At 43.5% G+C, this 15,780-nt stretch overlaps 1 protein-coding gene across 7 annotated transcripts in view; it reads left to right on the top strand.

Annotated features, from left to right (window-relative positions):
* Positions 1 to 15,780, top strand: part of LOC107223403 — a 97,779-nt gene that overhangs the window by 64,071 nt on the left and 17,928 nt on the right. For 4 of the 7 annotated variants that reach the window (XM_015663076.2, XM_015663075.2, XM_046743479.1 and 1 more), the window contains 3 exons: positions 1,379 to 1,598; positions 7,458 to 7,578; positions 13,804 to 13,910. In XM_015663076.2, coding sequence (XP_015518562.1) covers positions 1,379 to 1,598; positions 7,458 to 7,578; positions 13,804 to 13,910 — 448 coding nt within the window. Of the gene's footprint in view, positions 1 to 1,378; positions 1,599 to 7,457; positions 7,579 to 9,348; positions 9,456 to 13,803; positions 13,911 to 15,780 lie in introns of all 7 variants that reach the window. The other 3 variants (XM_046743483.1, XM_046743482.1, XM_046743480.1) reach the window with 2 other exon arrangements.

Genomic DNA, 15,780 nt, shown 5'->3' with positions numbered 1-15,780 from the left:
TTCGCGGAAACGTAATCGTACCCCGTAGCGAATGAAATACATTTACTACCGGAACAACAAGTAACATTGTAGGTATTAGTTCGAGTCGGATAATTTCTTTCATATTTCCGCTGTATATTTCAATAACGACAATTGAATGTTTCGCACATATGTACGATATTCATGAGCAGTTCCTCACGGAAAAAGTAGGCGATTGTTGCCTTTGCAAAGAGTAAAATCCAGTATATTCGGAAAGCTTTGAACGAGGTGATAAAAACACCGTTATGCATACACCGTTGTAGTCTTTTTTCTATTTTGTTTTTTTAGAGTTGTTTTTTCATCCGGTTGACGGAGATTGAAGGAGAATGAATAAGCGAGTTCTTTTCACACGTTTGCAGTTAAAAAAATAAGCGCTCCCATTTTATTATTTTACGTCGCAATAAATTTTGACCGTTAAAAAAGAACAAGAAGGAAGAGAAAGGAAAGAAACACCACAAACTTGTATTTTATCACCCTTTCTCGGAGTTACGTCGTCATTCTACCTGTGAACGATAAAATCTTTGTACACAGTACACTCACCTTTCGGATGTCGAATTGAAAAATTCAATGGCCGTACGTTGTAAGCTCCGTTTTCATAACGACTGGTGTTGAAATTAGCTACGGACGAATACATTCGCTAAAGCGTGAAAACGCGAGGAACAATAACGGCGAGATAATTCAAATCCAAATATTCTGGGGATGAGAGTTGTTGAAATTTGAGTTTCCACCATCTCGAAATCAGTTACAAGTCACTTTCTTTTTCTTCTTACATCCACTTACGCGAAGCTTCCATTGAAATATGAGCTTTTCAACGACTCGATACATACACATGTAACACGGGAGTAAATTCTAGTCGTTGCCGAGCCATCAGCTGCGATTGTGCGTGACTGATTGTGAGAACGTGACGCTGGCGAGTTAGACGAATAGAATCTAGGATACGGAAGAGACGAAGGAAGAAAAAAAAGAATCGGAAAAAGAGAATCTTGGAAAAACAGAATATGCCTTGACTCGTTCCTATTTGCTAAAAAGTTTTGCGCCATACCATGAGATCATAATTCTCAATCCTCCTGCGCTGCAGCCAAGAATTACGGAACTCACATTTATTAATATATTCCATTCCCTGCTCGTTTTTCTCGCTTTAAGCACAGATTATCTATTCAACGCCAAACTTTGAAAACTCCGAGCTGTAGAAGCAAGACGTCGCTTTAAACTAGCGTCGTCATACGGGCGAGAAAAAAAGTGAAAAGCAAATGAAATATAAAAGAACGAGTCCAAGGCTGTCTGTCACCCGTGACTAGGAAGTAGGTATCGCGCCGATATTTCAACTAAAAACAGCAAATCGTTCTCTTGACTCTCGCAGAAGATGCACGTCTACAAAAAAACGCTTCAAGCTCTCATCTATCCAATATCATCGACGACGCCGCACAACTTCGTACTCTGGACAGCGACCTCGCCGACCTACTGCTACGAGTGCGAAGGTCTTCTATGGGGCATCGCAAGACAAGGTGTTCGCTGCACCGAGTGCGGGGTCAAATGTCACGAGAAGTGCAAGGACCTGCTCAACGCCGACTGCCTGCAGAGTGAGTTGAAAATAAAACTATATTCGCAGATAGATTATTTTTTCCACCTATTTCCGTTGTTCCGGTTTACCGAAATTCATTGTTGTCATTAGTCGCGTCTTTGTGCGACACTCAAATTTTCGTTACAACCGCTGCATGCTTCCCCTGACGGCGAAAGGGAGTTTATGGAGCTAAGCAATCAGCGTGACGGAAGGCATTTGTTTAGGTGAATTAACGATTTAGGAATGACGGAGTGTCTGGGATACCCTTTACACACGCACGACCCCCGATACCACCTTCTCGAGATGTTGATTAATCGTTCGCACCGGGATACAAACTCGACTCAACTTATGGCACAAACGAATTTCCGACAGATTCGTGAAAGGCGGCGTGTGTGCCGAGGGGGAAAAATATACGATTTATCCACATTATTTCGAACGTTATTGCCGACTTGTCGAAGCGATTTTTCAACCTTTTGTCAAGTCCCGCATTCAACGGTATATAACTCGACCGTTTAAGCGGCAACTAAATTCAATCCACGGAATCAAACGCGCGACTACCGGTTGAAGATTTAAGCAAATCAAATGCCGGTTATAGATGAAGCTGCTGTGAAGCTGGTGGTCTGGGAAAAATCGAACGTCTCCTCGGTGCAGACACCATTGGCTAATTATAATCTAATCGACGACGAGACGCAGCAATTAAGCAAACGACGCATTTACCCGCGGGCGTGATAAACCAAGAGCTAAGTAACTTTAAAGAAACATGACTCGGGGCAAAGGAAATTTCACCTGAAAAAGTTTAGATTGTTATGGTGGTTCAAATTCACTACCAACAATAAGTTTTTCGAATTTTCTTCAATAGCCAGTCTGTTTGTACCTTAAATTGCAGGTTGAATGTCTGTTCCAAACAACAATACTCTTTGTCCCAACAACAAGCGATTCGGACCTTCTTGTAAAACATTGAACAATAGCATCGGTCTGGACCTTCAAACGCAGTAGAACATTACTGTCTTCCTGAATAACATTATTCTTGGATACGAAGGTGGTGAACATCAAAACACTTTTTTTGTGTTAACGTTTCAGCCCGGATGGGGGCCCTTCTCAGAACAATTTATTTAGAACATCTGATGATGAACTGACACTTTCAAATAACGAAGAAAAGGCACCCAGTAGTATGTAGTGAATGCGTGTTGGACCACTACACACTGGACGTTCCACACGTTCAAAAGTGCTCCAGACTCAAAACCTAAAACGGTCGTTGTGTGTTTTTATTCAATTAACAACCAGGATGAATGCTTGGGAGTTTCGTATCGCTGTCGTAGCGTTTTTTAAAAAATGAACTTTTGCGTTTTACTCGGTTATTCTAACACGCATTCACTACATACTAGTGGGTTCCTTTTCTTCGTTATTTGAAAGTGTCAGTTCATCATCAGATGTTGTAAATAAATTGTTCTGAGGAGGGCCCCCATCCGGGCTGAAACGTTAACACAAAAAAAGTGTTTTCATGTTCACGACCTTCATATCCAAGAATAATATTATTCAACAATTCACCAAGGTCAAGAAAAAATCGTCTTCATTACCGTCTTCCACTCCTTTCGTAATGTGTAATTGTCATATTTGAATTGGATCATTCGGAAAGTGAACGAGAAAGACGCTTCAGTTTCCGATGAGATTTCAACGCACGTAGTAAGACTGTCAATGCTTGTCCTTGCGCTGCCGTTTTGTTTTAAAAATCATTTCCAATGCAGCATGTGTTTTCGAATGTACCGATGTGAAAGAGAAAGTAGCACTTTTCTCAAATCAAAAGTTATCTCTGTGCAATGAAAAGCTGGAAATTCGTGTCGCATTTAACTTGGAATACAGCGACGTTCTTTTTCCGGAAATTGCGTCTGAAAATGAAGGATACCATAGAACTTGTCGCAAACGGTTCATGGAGATTCCAATTTGTTTTTTATGTAAAAGTCTACGCAACAAAGTAATACTTTTCACGAAGAAAAAGTTGAATGTATGCCACGAAAAAGAAAACATCCGTGCTGTGATGAATATCAAATACAGAGATGTAGTTATTTCCGAATCAATTACTGGATACGACGGATATCATTCAAATTGTTGGAAACTCCTTACATCTATTCCGAAGAAATATCAGGAGAACTATCACGAAATCAGGCTGAACCACAGATTCTGCCTGTCGTGTAGCTGCAGCCAGAAACGCAGTTCTTACCTCAGGTAATCGAAAAACTGTTCGTCGTTGTATAATATTCCGAGCGTTATTTTCGTGTGCATTCCAAGTAAAAATTACGTAACAGTTGAAAATTTCTCCATGAATTGATTTCGTTCAGGTTTTTTCGTTTATTAATTTAATCACTCTACGAGAATAATGTCCTGTTTCGCACTTTTGACTACTCATTGACATTCAAGGTTTAGACCGATGCTATTGTTCGATGTTTTACAAGAAGATCCAAATCGCTGGTTGTTGGGACAAAGAGTGTTGTTGTTTAGAACAGACATTCAACCTGCAATTCAAGGTCCAGAGAGACTGGCTATTTAAGAAAATTCGAATAAATTGTTGTTGGTAGTGAATTTGAACCCGAAGTTGAACGAATAAATATAAAATGCTATTTTCTCTTCACAAGCTACGTACGTATAAAACTGATAAAAAATACTTTTTTACCACCCAATAATTTCCTCATTCGTTTGCAACTGTTGACTCCCTTATTAGAGTTATGATTTTGCATGAACCGTTGACGGAACACGTGGAAAAAGTATTCGCAAATTATCAGAAGTGCACTCAATCACGTCGGTATGATAAATAGATAAATAAATTTTCCGCACGATGGACTACCTCTGTTAACCTTTAACGACCTTTTCTCAATTCCATCCGTAGTTTCGAAAATTTGATAATGATTAGGTTATAGTATTTTCCAAAATGTGGCAAGTTTACAGTTTTTCCCACCCGCATATATCTTATACCCCCAGTCCGCTCTCCGACGATCCGGCATTCACTTGCAATTAAACCATGATAACATTAAACTTTTTCAAGCGACAATTCCCATGCACTGAGTCTTGTTCCTTGAAGGTTATCCAACTCTTGGTTCTATCCAAAAATAAACGTTCCATCAAAATCGAGCTAAGCCCTCTGCACTTCCCCTCGTTTCCGTGGGAAAAGGACGAACGCAGCGTTCAACGAAGTTGATAGTTCGTCTAACTGATTAAACGGTGAAAAACTTGTTCACCCTGCAGTTTATACATGGACCTCTGGAATAACGGGGCAGCCCTGCAGGCTCCGTAGTTTTAGCCACAGTTTCCGCGAAACTAGAACTGCAACGGGTGCAATTCCCGCGGGAGACGTTGATTGAGATCGGGTCGAGTTTATAGGCTTTCGGCTCGGTGCGGATGACGCAGCTTCCGGATGCAATAGGGTCGTGTAAATCCTCGCCGCGCACTAACGTTTGATGGCAGTTGATCGATTTCCCCGCATTCTCCTCTATCTCTCTCTGTCGTACGTAACGTCTAGCCGAGGTTCGGGGCCTGATCAATTCTATTCCGCATCCACCGATTTCACCCGTCGTAATCTCACCGCAGGCAGGCCGAATACGCGACAAGCACGTGCGTTGTCCCGATCGAGAAAGGGTTGTGAGACAGCCGGAGAAACCGTAAAGTACCGTGAAGTGTTTTTATATTCTCCGCCCAACACCCGTCGCAACTCCGCGGAGAAATCAGAGAGAGATAGAGAGAGATTTTTGAGCTTCTTTCAACGCCAGAAAAACCATTGCAGGCTTCCTCGGTCTATTCCGTTCGGATAGAAAAATGTATCAGGGTCTCGTGTAGATCTAGGTCTTCCGGTTCCGTTTAACGACGCGGATTTTATTGTGCCTTGGAAAAGATATTTCTAGTTTTTACGTCGCGCCGTTAAACCGCCGCAGGATATTTTTTTCATTTTTCTTACCTCCTCGTTTTTTTTCCCCCTTCGTTTTTGTTTTTATTAATTGTCTTTTTTGTAACCTCCCGCTGCCTTCCGGGTCAAATCCACGATACTTGCCGCTGCCGCAAAATATAGACCAACTTTTCACAGTTCGTTGTTTCATGTAGATCTAATTAGCGATAGCAAAAATTTTACCGGGCGCCTCGAGTAGACGTGAATAATAGAAACGGTAGACCTACCGCCTATCGAAAGTTGTCGGCAAAAAGTAAAACGGCTTATTCGCTATATTTCTAACCTCTGACTCACGTGAAACTTACATTTCTCAACTGCCTGAAATCTGTCTTACGTGAGTCGTGATAATCGCACCTCGGTGGGTGTAGTCGAAATTTGTCGAGCTTCCAATCGCCCCAAATTTACGAAATAGCGTTACAACTATATTTATATATATACGAGTTTTTTTTTATTGAATTTGGGCAAGTATATACATGTGTAACAAAGCGATTCGGCAACCGCGATAAAAACACGTAGTGGCAGCGTAATAAAATTATAAAACTCTCCAGCTCCGCGACCCGTTATTCCAGCTCTTTCTTAATGGCCAGCGAGCATTAGAATGATTGGTATACGTAATTTCCGACCCAGTTAAGCTCGGTTGAAACAGGTTTCGCCGAAAATAGAACTTATTAGGCTCTCGCGTAGCTATACGCAAGCCTGTACATACCCGTACATACGTACGTACATCCTGCACCGGTATGAATGTGTTACCGCTTTGCCAGTTGCCTGGAAACATATTCAAGCGAGCGAGGAGGCGCACCGGAAAATTAGAGATGCCGAACGGCTTCTGGGTTGAAAAAAAAGAGGATAACCACTCGCTATGTACGTACGTAGCAATGCGTTTTTACCGAGTACTGCAGCCTTGGAGTATAAGCCTCTTCTGGATTCTTCTCTTTTCTCTACCCTCGTTCTCATTATAGCGCAGCAATTTATTCTACACGTCGTTTAAAATCGGCAAGGATTTGGCGGATAATCATTTGTAACGTGATCGATTAACTCTGATTGCTGAAAATGAAAATTCAACGATTCGGTCACTCGGCGACGGTTAATTCTCGGTTAACTGGTAATTGGCGAAACCGATCAATCGTGTACCGACACTTTACACGTCTGCTTTAATCGCGAACTAATTCGGTTTGTCGATCAGTGATAAAAAATGATCTAGGTACGCGGTGTAAAATGCACGATCAATGCATCAACGTTGTGAAAATTTCTCGCTAATTTTCGAGGACGGATATGCACGTTGTAGAGTCGTCATTACTACAGTAATCTGCTAATTGAATCGATTTAGAAATTATAAATTCAAACAGGGTTTAATTATTTCTGTAACATGAATCGCGTTGATAGTTATACACAATTCTATTTGTCCGTAAAATTGTCGTGGTATACTCACGCCGATACAAGAGTTTCGATTAAATATCTGTGCTCAATTCTTTGCGGGTTAACCGCGTATTGTAAAAACGATATCGAACTCCTACAGAATCCCGCAGCGGTAGGTATGTAAGAAATGTATAAAGAATGGAAAGGCGAACCGAGAAAAAGGTTAGCTAATCGTGGCTTAACGTGCTTGCAGAACAAATAGCTACCACTTCGAAGGCCGCACGTGATTGATGTACATGCAATAATAAAGTCCGACCTGAACTTGGGTTCGATGACTCGAACTCACCCCCGGTTATCGGGTTGTAATAACCAGCTTTTCTTGCCAGCGTTCGATAAGATCCACCGTCTCGTGTTCATTCCCATTGTAGTTGCAAGGAGAGTGAAAAAGGAGAAGGGTGGAAGCGGTAAGAGATAAGAAACGGCGAAGTGATTATTGGCGGCGCATCATTGCCAGATCGTTTTTGATTCAAGCAACGGGAGAACCGAATTCGCATTCGAGTATTGTAACGTTTTATCTTCGTTGGGTTTCAGGAGCTGCTGAGAAGAGCTCGAAACACGGAGCCGAGGACAAAGCGAACAGCATAATAACCGCAATGAAAGAACGAATGAAGCAGCGAGAAAAAGAGAAGCCGGAAATCTTCGAGCTTATTCGGTGAGTGTCATTAAAAGTTGGAAAAATCTTTCCATTAATCAGACTTTAATACGTAAAAATACGCGTGATCCGGATACAAAAGGGGAAACAACAAGAGACGAAAAATTATCGAGCGATAAACAATTGTCGTCCGAACCGGTCGATTTTCATTTACTCCGAGCACACTCTGTTACTTTTTCCAAGCCAAGCCGTTGATTTCGAAAGTTACGACGACCTTTCGTCGACCTCGCGATCCGCCTGCTTATACGACTTACCAGAATTCCCAGGTTCCGCGGTAAATCGACCTAGGTCGAAAAATCGCGCATAAAAACCTTGATGGACTTGATGAAAATTTGATCATACGTCTTCGAGGCAGTTTCCTTACCCGCGAGCACAACCTCGAACCGAGACGGGAATGAAATTTTATTTATTTACAAGTAGATAAGTAATCAAATTCCCAGTAGCCTTCTTTGCCGGAAGTGCTCGCACTCAATGTCCAGGCCACGCGTAAGGCTTTTGGATTTACGTACGATACACGTATGCACGGTCCGTCAACGTACGGCGATCAGCATCGCATGCGGCCTACGTATAAGCAAATGTAATCATCGCACCGCGTGGCTTACGGATAAAAATACGCAGCCCCCCCAGAAACGCGTCAGATTTGTCACGGATATGAGTTTATACACTGAGTCAGATTTATGAAAATTGTCTTCGGCGCGAGGCGGTTCCTTTATTTTACCTCCGAAGATAGCCGGCTAGCCTTACATATACAACCTTTTCTCCCTCTTGCCCGGTCACCTCGGAACGGATAAAGTGAGCGATGCTTTCCGACGCGAAACGTAATAGCCATCAGCGGCTCGATACCTTTCCTTTTACCACGGGGTGAAAGACTGTTCTCCTATTTCAAAGCCTCTTTTCGCGCCAACCTAACGCCTCCCGGCCGAAAAGGTCGAGACTCTGAATCGGACGGCTTCGGACAGAGAGAAAATAAAAATATCAAGCTACAACGTAGAGTTGCACGCGGATCCGATATTCGCCGGTTAGTAACTTGAGACAGAGGATACAGAGTAGCTCTGATGGCCGAGACAACGAGGCCCTGGACATTTTTCTACCTCGGTGTAATGAAATGATTTCTGAAATTGAGAGCAAAGGCGTGCAGGATTTTACTGGCATAATATTGTTTGCTGGCTTTGAGGCTGTTTTCGGACCTTCGCGTGTTAATCCAGGATTTACCCTTTGTTTAAGCTCGTTGATCAGGTACGAGTTTTATCCGCTACAAAAGGGGAGGCGCGAACGAGTAATTCCATTGTTCATACCGCAAGGCGGCGTGCAAATAATATGCTTGGCTTGGAGAAGCGCGCTCGGTGGTTCGAGATATCGTGATGGTGAAAAATTAGGGAAGAAATCGCGTTTCGCGCTTTCGACGGTAGTCCTGGATCAATTGAACGGGACTGACAAAGGATTTCCACTCCTTGAATCTTTTTCTACCTTGGGTTAGTCAAAATTTTACACGCGAGGCCGGTCAGGGTTCGATTACACTTTTTCATTATTACACCGCGATGCCTCTCGAGCCGTTGCTCGAGTGTTACACGTATTGTCGTGACTTGTAAGCGAGGCAATCGCTTCGTCGCATCCGAACCCCCGTCGATCCCCAAACGGATGCGCCAAACCCGCTATCGACTAGTTCATAATGGCATAATAATTGATCATAAGCCTGAGTCAATTGCAAACCAATCAACCCGTTCACCTATGTTTCCATGGATGTATTGTGTAAATTTCATCGGAGTCTAGGTCGGTGTTTGGAGTAAGTGAAAAGGCCCACATCAAACATATGAAGGAGATCAACCAGTCGGTGTTGGACGGCACCAGCAAATGGTCAGCGAAGATTGCTATTACAGGTTTGTTAGCTGCAATCGAAATTCCGCTATAACGTCTCGTCGTCTCTCATACATACATATTTATATGTATATATACTCATAGATACGTTGCTCGGTGTCCATACTATACAACATTATATACCTATATATATATATATATATATAGTACATTACGCTGAGCGGCTGCAATCCTCTGTTATATATATATACGCAAAAAAAAAAACAACCTTATAGTACATTATTTATAATGTCACGTAACTTGCCATGATGTTGGATGTTGTCTATTATATGTATTTATATTTATACGTACTTAATCGTATATTATTAAACGTCAGACGGGGGTAAGTCGGGGTAAAACTAGACATTTGGATTGAAGAAGAGGAAAAAAAAATCACGGTATTGAACACGTCGCTGCGGATGAGATGACTTTTGTGTTATAGATATAGGTAAATAGTTGGGCTGCTATACATAGATATAGGTAAATGTGAAATCGTCGTTTTGGGGGTAAAACTTCCGCACATTTTTATATAAGCTTACCGAAGAGCGCGGAGTTGATGAGGGTAAAATGGGACGGATCGGACGAAGGCTCCGGAGCAATTGTGAGTGACAACAAAAACGATAACGATACGCTGCAGCTGTTCACGTTTCCTTTTGTTATTTTCCCTTGGTCGAATTGCAAACGACAAATTGCACGCGATTAACGCTGATGATGACGTATCCCAACTTTGAGCCGGAAATTAAAAATCTCTGAGTACCATCAGGATTTACCATGTTCAAAAATCAAGTTTCGTTTTTGCATTTTCTCTAATCCAACGTTCTCTGGGAATAATTTTCGTGCCTGGTTAATCGATTATTCGATATTTGGACAATTCGTGTCCCGTTTTGCCCCCACTTTCCCTCAAACGTTACATAGTTGTGTCGTACCTCGATGTGCTTCGACTGTATTTTGGCAACTGCAATTGTTCGCATGGGCGGCGGGTAGAATTAACTCGGCAAAAGTTTGCAGCACTGCGGAACGGGTGAAATTGGATGAGCATTAATGAAATTGCCGGTAATTTTATACATCGAGTCAAATATCCTCAAATTACTGGCTACTTTTTTTTCCCTCGCGAAAACTCACCGATTATCTCACCAGGCCAATTATCGCGTTTTGTAATTATTATTTTATTTTCCTACCCGAGACTCGTATCGGGGAAAGTTTTACGGACGATTTGATGAAATCCACAAGCGTACTAGGTACCCGCTTGTTTTTCCCCGCAAATAACCATGCTCTCTAAACTCTTTCAACTTTTTAATTATACTTTGAACGTAACACGCGTTTCTCTTAAAGTGTCGAGAAAATGAGACTGCGTTATCGGTGTAATCATTGTTAACTTCAACGTGCTGCTCACAAGTACGAACGAACCAAAGTACCCACTCTGCGACGCACGTGGGTATTTTCTGTTTAGATGTTTTTTTTATTTTAGAACGATTTAAATTTCACGGTAATTTCACTAATTGCAATTCATTAAAATTTCTCCCGACTTTGATAAACCGCGTGATTAGCCCCCTTTCAAACAAAACTCCATTCAGACGATAAGTATCTGACGAGACAGAGTTTGGATGTCACAAAGGGGTTGGGTATCGAGTCAATTACCGTTCATCGACAAAAGAGATGTTGCCGTTCAAAATACGCAGCTCAATGTGAAGAGAAAAAGTACCAAGTGTAGGAAATTGTCGGATATGATACGTACTTACACTGTTCGTGTGCTTGGGATTGGAAATTGGAAATTTTTTCCTTGCTAACAGCTATTTTAGAATCGTTCGGGCACGTACGGTTATCGGAGCGTAGATTTACGATTATAACACTGAACGTTGTAGAACCTTCGATTGGCTGAATAACAGAAATACTCCAACGGGGACCGACTGATCGCGGATCGGTGCAAAGTGAGGATCCGCCGTCTTTGTTGACTCACAGCAGAACGGCATTAGACGCAATACGATCCGGGGAAAGCTTAGAAACGCAAATGCAAGACCTTAATGCCTCTTTCTTCGTATCAGGCATGCATAAGCGTGCATGCACGGCACGTATTCCGCGTTGGTACGTACCAACAGCAGACGACGGAATACACGCTGGCTTTAAAAGCAATTATTGTAAAGGATAGCATCAGCGAGAGCCGAGGAAAGCCACGCCTGCACCCCGAACACAAGAAGCGCCATCGTTTTTCTTGCACGTTGCTACTCCACTCCATCATGCTCGTTGGTCGCATTTCAGTCTTCTTCGGTCGAATTTCTTTCTCTTCGAACTCTGGCTGCATCTTGCCGAGAACTAGTTCCCGACCAAGTTCGTTCCGCGCATTTCTACCGAATGAAAAGACATAAGTTGTATATGAAATAATAATGCCGCGTCAAAGTTACGCAGAGTCAAGAATTCATTCTTTCGCTGTCTAGCTTTGATCGAAAATTCATTTAGGTCACTGGGTGTAAAAACATCAACATCCATCGACCAGCGCGAAGGTATAGAACACGTGATCACCCGTTCTTAAATTGTAATCTGCCTCTTTTGCGGTCCGACGTTTCACATCTGCGGCTGGACTAAGGCGGCGGTAATTTTCGTTCACTTAGCGTCGGTTCTTACCGTAACAATTATTTCGTCGGACATAACACGAAGGCGAGTTGGCAGCCAGCCACCAACCGGGCAGCAACAAGTACCCACATACCTACTCTTATTCAACTGCAGGGAGGTCTATCTTTCACGCCTCGTCTACGAGGCGTGCACTCGTGACAGCGCGGTTAATCGTTAGACCACCGCCGATGCCAGCCAAGAGTGGGTAATGCTAATTTCCTAATTGTGCAGATAACAGGTGGTCGAATCGCTTTGGGAGTGTGCCCAGGTGGTGGCTTTTCCTCGGCGAGTACGCCGAGCCACCTCCCGGTCTTCGGAATCGAGTCGACAAAAAAATAGAAGACCTTCGTACTCGATGTTTCTGGTATCCCGTTAAGTGGCTACCACCCCGCGTTCTCGCCTGTGTTGGTTCGGTCGATGCCAGGAACACACCGCAACGTGCATTACCCCGACATTCAAGACGCGAGATGTTTCCTCTCGAGCGTGGAGAACAGCAGCCGTTATCGTTTAATCGCGCAGGCGGAACAACTACCGGAGTCGAGTTTTTGGCGGAATATTTTTTACGTTTCATGAACCCTGGTCGGCGTATTCCGCTAAATATCGATCGTCGAATATCGCGCTACGCGAACGCAGCGGGTTGGTATTGGTTGCACTCCGTCGTGCGAGATCGTCTGGACATAAATTTGATACCTTCTAGAATGTTGGAGAAGGTATTCGCACACGATGTCACATAGGACCAGCGGTGCAGGAGACAAGGTTATGGAATTTCAGATTCAACGGACATTAGCGAACGATGTTGGGCTACGAAAAGTTACACGTAAAAGCTCTTTGCTCCGAAAAATGGGGGCGCTATAATATCCGATTTACCAAAATCACCTCGCCGCAGGCTGCGTGCAGGCCGTTGTTACAAATGCGTGAGTGTATAATATAAAGCCTATCTGGTAAACTGACCTTTTTGTATAAAGCGGCCTGGTGTTCACCACGGCATTTTACCGGTAATGATGTAGCTGTACCTATTGACCGACACTCGTGCCTTGAGCCGTGGCTAATCGGGCCGGGTAAAAAGTTGGAATTAAACGCGAGGCGCCTGTTGTGGGCCTGTTGTGGGTATAACGTGTATCAAGCGCGAGCCATCGAGGTACGGGAAATAGATATTCGCAAATCGTCGATCCGTAATAATCACATCGCCGTGTCGCGAAGCCACGACGTGACGTGTGACGCTTGTTTCGCACACCTTCGCGTGTGAGAATTATAACCAATACCCGCTTACAAAACCTGCATTGAAACCCGATGAAAGCGCCAAATGATTGATTGATAATTACTGCTGCAGGCGTTGTCCGCCAGGGGTTGATTGATTACGTAATTTCTCTTCATCTGTTTCTACGATCTACGATTCATTTTCAAGCGAATACACTTTTATACGGGCACCTGTGTATGTCGGCTGTATATCGATGTTGTGCTGATGTTCGTGCAGGAACGATGTCTAGACGGTTATATTCCGGACACTGTAAGTAGGTGTCGCCGTGTCGCCTCCGATCATGCGGAGTTCAATTTTTCCCATTAACAACCTCGACGACATCGTTCTCGGCTAACTACTTGCAAAGATATCTGTGCATCTCCCCCTCCCGCAGCGTAAACGTCACCGATATCAACCTGATGCTGGCGATCGTCGAGAGCGGCTAAGTCCTCGTCAGGAAAAGTGAGAAAGGGATTTTTAAATTGAGGTAAATGAATGTTAGATGACAAGTAAATTATTCTTTTCAGCACCACCTTTTCAGTGGACCCCGACACGCACATAGACACCCTCGAACAGGCCGAGGAAATCGTTCTGGAGGGGACTAGCAAGTGGTCCTGCAAAATTGCCATCACAGGTGATCTTCGAATTAAGCTTGACTCTAATCTTCATCTTGGATCTAATTTTCATCTCAATTTCGATGCCTTCTAACAACTATTCAACCTACACCGACCTGGATTACTTCAAAACGACACAAACTGGCTACCGACATATTTTTTCTTTTTTTCAAATTTGAAACTCCGATACACGACTTCGATAAACTGACGATAAAACCGTTCTCGTGATCGTAGTTTGTACCCTGAGCATTATTAGGTCATTATCAGGTGCGACATGGCAAACCGAGCGACTAAGACCTGGGTCGGAATCACAGCTGATAGTTCGGGCTCGCCGCACGGTTGTCGACTTTTTATTCACAAGATTTACACTGACACATGACGGAGCAAAAGCGCGACACAAAATTAGTAATCTATTAAATAAAGAATTGGTGGAACGTTCAAGATAATTTTTTCAATGTGCTTAGCGCGAAGTTCAGGGGGATAACCGATCGTTAAATTACCCTCCCACGAGCCCCCGGAGAGTACTCGAGCGTGTAGAGCATGCAAGCATATTACTTGGAAGTCCAAAACTCCATTAGAGTTATTACGTTTCACAAATAAATACGGTGAAATTTCTACGAGCTCATTTCATCGATAGGGCGTTGTAACACACATCTTTGAGGATTTTCGCGTATCGCCGATGCTGACATCAAAGTTGACTTTGATTCCCTCTCGGGACTAACGCCTTGTACCTCGTCAGTCTTCCTTATAAATTTTCGATCAGACCAAGGAGACTTCCTCCGGTTAGTTTTACCTTGAAGCACCGGCACAAACGCGACGCATATTACGGTAATTAATTAAACTCCGGTATGCCGTTGATCCGTCGACGTTTCGCCATTCGCGTTGCTCGTTGAAGAGCGATCGATCAAGCTGAAGTTGCCTCGGTCGGTTGCAAGCGCGGTTTTTTCAAATTTCAGTGAAGCCAGGACAGCGCGGTTGAGACTTGCAGCTTTCGGGGATTCACTGCCACGGTAAGACTGAGGAATAACGAAAGCTAAATACGGGGTGGAAGATAGAAAAAAAAAGTTGGAAAAAAAATTGGAAAATCCGTGATGAAGTGCCGGAGGTAACAAAAAGGATCCACGCGGTTACGTGAACCTTCAAGCTCGTGAAAACTCCCCCCCGGCTTCCGACCGGCCTGCACGCGCTTCATTTGTGTGAGTTTGAAAAGATCGATAGTTCAACGTACATCCGAGCACGGTGCCACCCACACTTTCGCCCCCCTCCTCGCCCCTCCGAACCCCCGACGAGCATTCCTCTCTTTCACCCCTCGGCACCCCGCTACCTCCACCTCTTACGCTCCTCAGAGCCGGATTCGAGCTACCCTGTTAAGCCCATTATGTCGTTTTTCCTCTGATTCATTCGCGATTCGATCCTTCGGCTTGGATCTGGACTCCTGTCCGTTCCGATTTCCTATTATTATTATAGACTCACCGATTTCGCTATATCTTTAACCGCGGTTGCTGATAGGGCGGTTTTAAATTCCATTCAATTCGATTCACCGCGAGTAATCGCCGATTGTTCACACGCCATGGTGTGCCCCAGTTTTTAGAAACAAATTCAACATGTACCTGCGGGCGAACGGTGTAATTTTCAGTAGACCGGACAAATCGATCGTCGGAAAACAGCTTTCATATCCCTCCGCAAAAATTTGCACCAAGTATAAGGATAACCACACTTTCACACAACTTCACTTATGAGAATTTATAAAAATGCTGAAATTTGATTTGAAAATGAGAAAAGTTCAATGCCTGCGGTAGCGCGTGGGAAGTTATACGAAAGAGCTGAACACTGTGAAAGATATATTGCATCTTTCTCTTTCGAAATGCTCAAACCTCTTCGATTCGGTTT

The sequence above is a fragment of the Neodiprion lecontei genome, chromosome 6, assembly GCF_021901455.1.
Source record: "Neodiprion lecontei isolate iyNeoLeco1 chromosome 6, iyNeoLeco1.1, whole genome shotgun sequence".
Classification (NCBI taxonomy): Eukaryota; Metazoa; Arthropoda; class Insecta; order Hymenoptera; family Diprionidae; genus Neodiprion; species Neodiprion lecontei.
This window is presented reverse-complemented; position numbering and strand designations above follow the sequence as displayed.